The 6000-nt window shown below is 40.9% G+C and overlaps 1 protein-coding gene and 1 long non-coding RNA gene across 4 annotated transcripts in view; both read left to right on the plus strand.

Moving 5' to 3' along the window:
• Positions 1–3808, plus strand: part of RNF41 (ring finger protein 41) — a 33425-nt gene extending 29617 nt beyond the window's left edge. For all 3 annotated transcript variants that reach the window (XM_063293688.1, XM_063293687.1, XM_063293689.1), the window contains one exon: positions 2070–3808. In XM_063293688.1, coding sequence (XP_063149758.1) covers positions 2070–2421 — 352 coding nt within the window. In that variant the 3' untranslated portion in view covers positions 2422–3808. The remainder of the gene's footprint in view (positions 1–2069) is intronic.
• The window catches only part of LOC134490564 (uncharacterized), a 259536-nt gene extending 254330 nt beyond the window's left edge, over positions 1–5206 (plus strand). The window contains exon 2 of the long non-coding RNA XR_010067220.1: positions 4006–5206. This is a non-coding gene — a long non-coding RNA (uncharacterized LOC134490564). The remainder of the gene's footprint in view (positions 1–4005) is intronic.
• The last annotated feature ends 794 nt before the right edge of the window (positions 5207–6000 follow it).

Genomic DNA, 6000 nt, shown 5'->3' on the forward strand with positions numbered 1-6000 from the left:
CAGGAACCCGTTATCCTCCAGTGCTGTCATATTCCAGAACTGCAACAAACCTGGAGTGCCCAGAAGTAGAAGGTGTTCAGTGCTCAGGGACATGGCCAAGGTAAGGACGGCTGAAACTCGACCACCACTGAACAAGACTCATAAGTTGAAACGGCATGACTGGACCAAGAAATACTGAAGACAGATTTTTCAAAGGTTTTATGGACTGATGAGATGAGAGTGACTCTTGATGGACCAGATGGATGGGCCCGTGGCTGGATCAGTAACGGGTACAGAGCTCCACTTCGACTCAGACGCCAGCAAGGTGGAGGTGGGGCACTGGTATGGGCTGGTATTATTAAAGATGAGCTAGTTGGACCTTTTTGGGTTGAAGATGGACTCAAAATCAACTCCCAAACCTGCTGCCAGTTTTTAGAACTTTCTTCAAGCAGTGGTACAGGAAAAAGTCTGCATCTTTCAAGAAGACCATGATGTTTCTGCAGGACAATGCTCCATCGCATGCATCAAAGTACTCCACTGCGTGGCTAGCCAGTAAAGGCCTCAAAGGTGAAAGAATAATGACATGGCCCCCTTCCTCACCTGACCTAAACCCTATTGAGAACTTGTGGGCCCTTCTCAAACGGGAGATTTACGGTGAAGGAAAACAGTACACCTCTCTGAACAGTGTCTGGGAGGCTGTGGTTGCTGCTGCACAAAAAGTTGATCGTCAACAGATCAAGAAACTGACAAACTCCATGAATGGAAGGCTTATGACTGTTATTGCAAAGAAGGGTGGCTATAGTGGTCACTGATTTTTTGTTTGAAATGTCAGAAATGTTTATCTGTAAATTTTGAGTTGTTTATTATTCTCACTTTAACAGATGAAAATAAACGAGTGAGATGGGGGAATTTTCGTTTTTCATTTAGTTGCATAATAATTCTGCACACTAATAGTTGCCCAATAATTGTGCACACATAGATATGCTCCTAAGAAAGCCAAAACCTCACTTTTACTTCCTTAAATATTCAGGTTTGAGGTTTATTAACATTTTGGATTGACCGAGAGCACTGTAGTTGTTCAATAATGAAATTCATCCTCAAAAATATAACTTGCCTAATAATTGTGCACGCAGTGTAGACTAAGCTGTGACTGGTGGCCACTCCAGAATATTAAGAATGCTAAAGATACTGGACATACTTAGATATTTTAAATGTTAAAAATGGTCAACAGAGTAGAGAGCTTGTTGAGTGCCAAAGAATATGTCTCAGTTACCAATGGATACTACTTTGGTATCCCACTGTTACAATAATTAAGCTTTGAGGCTTCACAATTCTCATTTCAAAAGGGCCTGGTTATGTAAATCACCCTGGAAATGGATGGTATGTAAGTGATTATATAGATAAAAAATACATTTCCAAACAAATTAGGACTAACAGAATTGGGAACAGTGCTAGAAGGATTCATAATGTCACAGCCCTAAGAGTAAACCTCAGAAGCTATGATTTCAAGATGTATCCTGATGCATTTTATATATGAAGCTTTTATAAAAGCTTCATACAGAAAATTGGTTAATAGTAAGTGATCATCCTATACAATGCACCGTCACGGGGATGAGAGATTGTTCTAGGGAGTACACAATTTATGTGGGTCAACCGGAAGTCTAATAGGTCAATTCCCTAATCTGTGGCTATGCAGGCTAGATTTATTGGGGGAATCAGGAGCGCTTGGATGAGCCCAGATTCTTCATGCCTGGCATAAACAAAATAAGCCTTCAAAACATATCCAAGAACACTGCATAAAGCTTGGAAGAATTTTTTTTTTAAGTGAAAAGTTTGGAATATTTGCTCTGTGGCTTTCCATTTCCCTAGACGTTCTTAATATTATATTGGAAATAACACTTTGTGCAGGGGGTAGTCCAAATAGACCTGAGCACAACGCATCATGATTGGATGGCAAGGAGCTAACTATCATCTAGTTGATCAGAAATACAACAGAAGAATCCTAGCTGTCTAGGCTTATATTGTAGTGCCACTAGTTTCATCTCCTTTCCTCTCCTCATCACGTATCTGTGTTTTCCCTTGACTCCTAGGTGGGTGAATTCCTTGCAGCCAGCCCGAGTGACCCGGTGGGGTGGTATGATCTCTACACCAGATGCTGTACTTCAAGCTGTGATCAAGCGTTCCTTAGTGGAAAGTGGCTGCCCCACATCCATCATCAATGAGTTGATTGAAAATGCCCATGAACGGAACTGGCCCCAAGGTCTGGCCACCCTAGAAACTCGCCAGATGAACCGACGCTATTATGAAAACTATGTGGCCAAACGAATCCCAGGCAAGCAGGCTGTGGTGGTGATGGCCTGTGAGAATCAGCACATGGGAGAGGAGATGGTGCTAGAGCCAGGCCTGGTGATGATATTTGCACACGGAGTGGAGGAAATTTAAAGACTTAACAGAGAAGATAAAACAGAGTGCTTGAAAATATATATATATATATATATATATATATATATTCCGTGTCTAAGCCCACTGATTCTGTCCTGTTGTGCTGTACAAGGGCATCACTCCTCTCTTTGTTGAATAAAATGCCGTTCCCTAATTCTGCTGGGCAAGTGCCCAGCAATTTATGCAAAATGCCATGCTGCACTCCCTCCTCATTATGGTCATTAAGCCTGATCTGATGTTGTCAGAGATTTCCAAATGTCGACAATGGAGCACAACAAATTGCTTGCTGCTCCAAAAAGAGCAGCGGTCTTCAGTCATATAAAGTCTTTGAACTCCTGAAACGACTGCATTGGCCTAGATAGCCTGGTTCCAGTTTTGGGATCTGTAAACCATGACTTAAAATTTTGAGAGGCTGAAAGTTATTCTGAAGAATTTTAGCCCCCCACTCCCTGGTCTGTTTGGCTTCTCTTGTCTAAGGCATCTCTGTATAAGCCACATGCTTTTCCATTGTGGCCCATGGAATATGGCATTTACACAGTACTTTTAAGATAACTTTTCAGCCTTTATAGAGAGAGGAATTTTGAGAGAGTGAAGGGAATAGTAGAACATGAGAAGGCAGATGCCAAGTTGGAGTTGCAAGTCATGCCAAATGTATGCATCAGTAGATCCTTCAATGTAAACTGTCTTGTAGAGCCAAAAAGCTGCGTCATCGGGAGAACCATCTCTGCAACTCATTTTGGATGTGTTTACGTTGTATGGGAAGCAGGCCTTTCCTGTTACGGCCTGGTTTTCAAAGGAGGTCACATTCTTTAGCTTTGTGGCATTGCTGCCATCTCCACAGAGTGAAATGTGATGATTCTCCTCCTAATGTCTGGAGGCCAACCTTCTCCGTGCTCTTAAAGTGTTGCTGAAGCCTCTTGGATGCTTTCCTGACTCCTCCTTTCTGATAAGCAAGCCTTCAAGCATACGCATCATTCTACCTGATCAGAAATGGTTCCTCTAAGTTGCATGTGCCATTTAAAGTTGTATCAACTTACGACCTTGTGAAGAAAAAGGAAAACGAACTCAGATGAATCCTCTCGTTGTGTTGCCTCTTTTGAGAAATCTGTATTACCTGTATTTATTTTCTTTCTTTCCTCTTTTTTTTTTTACATCTTGATGATTGTGTTTAGTATTTTGTATTATTTTTGTGCTTGTATGTTTTTCCTTTTTCAAATACAGTAGCTACGAATGTCTTCAAGTTTAGTTTACCTGTCAAATTTAATTTATTTGCCATCTTGGGTTTTTTTTATAGCAACTTCTTTCCAATGCTTTAAATATTTTTTAATTGCTTAAAGCATTTGTGCTGGAGTTCTTGAGGACAAGGAATAAATGCATCAATAAAGGAGCAGTTAGACTTGCTCTGATTGAAGTATTTTGCTATAAACTCCATTCTGAGCAGCTTTCATATGTTACGCTGCCTTCATATTCTTTGCTGAGTACGAATATTTAAACCAGGCTTGACTTTCTTTTCCAAGTGCAGTGTTTCTCAACCTCAGCAACTTTAAGATGTGTGGACTTCAACTCCCAGAATTCCCCAGCCAGCATGGCTGGCTGGGGAATTCTGGGTGTTGAAGTCCACACATCTTAAAGTTGCTGAGGTTGAGAAACACTGTCCTAGTGCTGTGGCATAAGAGGTCTGCAGTAGTGCGGAATTTGGATCACTTCACATGAACAGTTGCTTCTTCAGATGTCTGAGGTAAAAAAATTGTTCCCGGAAACCCTCAATAGGAACAATGGCTGCTTGAGAAGACCAACTTGTGCTGTCTCTTTAGAAGTGGCATGGGGAATTTTTTTCATTATGTGCAATAGTAAGTGGCCTAGTACTACACGATGAGCCCAAGATGGAGAATCCATGTTGTAGCAATACGGTTCTCATTCCTGTTGGTTACTGGCAATCTTGTCCTCTATGAAAGAGGAGAGAGAGGGGACCCTGGAGGAAGATACAGTAGTTCAGTTTCAGTTAGCTAACAAAAGCGACCCCTTTCCTTCCATCATTTGTATAAATAAAGACACTGAATAATTCTCAGTATTTGCCAGGCAGATGCTGTTTCAGATTGTTTTATGGGAAATGCCTGTGCTTTGAAGATTCAGTTTGGTGGCCTTCTTTGCAAATCTGACTGACAGGTTTTGCATTGTTTTTCAGCTCTGCTGGATCCTTATTTCCCCCCCACCTTTCAGTTTTAACCTTTGCTGACGTACTGCTTTACGCTCTTCCTCTCTCTTCTCCCTCGTCCACACCCCTTTGATGGTAGAGCTTTGTTTTAGAAACTGAGTGTCTCTGATAACTGTTTCTAGTGGTGTGAATTATTACTTAAAGTATCTTAAAAGTTCATTGATTAGTACTTCTCTTTGTAAGTCATATTAAAATGCTTGGAATGTGCATCAAAAATCAGGTCAGTTTTAGGGGTGGAATGGGTTGTTTTCATGTCTGTGATATGGCATGTTTTGAAAGGGGATGTATTTGTTGGAAATTATTTCTAACCAAGAGTCCCTGTTGCTCAGGAATTTGAAAAAAAGCTGCTAAATCCAACCTAATAACTGCATCTTGAGCTAACTGCATCTCTTAACGTTGTTCTCCTGACACACCTTGTCTTTCGCCTTGATGTCCTGCTGTCGCTCTTCCTTGTGCTCTGAAACATCCAATAGAACTTGTCATGTCTTCTGCCAGCATCCAAATCATTGGTTGCATTTTGTATTTTATTGTTCAGTTGTGCTGACTGCACTAATAAATTGCTTTTTTTCTCAACTCCTTCACATACTTCCTTCAGATTGTATAGGGTGCTGCATCTTGCATGACAGATCTGCAAAACTGCTTGATTTCTTTTGGATTAACCTCTTCCACCAAGCTGCTTGGTTCCTTGCTAGTAGTGGTTCCCTGCCTCTTTGCCACCATTTTTTTTTCTTCCTAATTCCTACACCAAAGGCTTTCCAGGTGACCCACAAATGATTTCCATTCAGAGCAGGAGCTGGGCAGATCAGTGGCTCCTTTTGATCATTACTAGTTCGGATTTAGCTTGCCCCGTTTCCTGGTCCTCGGTCTAAGCTTGTCATACAAATTGTAACTTAACTCTTAGAGAAATACATTATTTGGATTGTCAGAGATACTCAGTCTGTGCTTTTGCAGAATTAAAATAGCTAAACTAAAAACAAGAAGAACGAAGGGGTTTGACTTAAACTAACCAGTTGCAATAATGAAACTTGCTGGCAAGAAGCAAAGACTGCCTGCCCTTCAGAAGATGGCAGTTTTTCTTTTGTCCAATGTACAAGGGAGAAAGGAGCTATAGGAGGTTTATGCCCCAAATCTGACAGAATGGAAAGGGCTTCTAGTTCAAGCTCTGGCTACTGAATACAGCATGTTCAGGTTTCCTAATATATTTATTTATTGGACTTATATTCTGCTTGTCTACTTATACAAGCATTCAAGGTGTCTTGCAATATTATTATGATGTTATAGGCAAGAGGAGAAAGGGTGGCTAGGTATATTAGCAGATATTAAAAATGGTGTGCTAGAGATGCCATGAGAATAAGGCCACTTCT

Source organism: Candoia aspera, chromosome 2, assembly GCF_035149785.1.
Source record: "Candoia aspera isolate rCanAsp1 chromosome 2, rCanAsp1.hap2, whole genome shotgun sequence".
Taxonomy (NCBI): Eukaryota; Metazoa; Chordata; class Lepidosauria; order Squamata; family Boidae; genus Candoia; species Candoia aspera.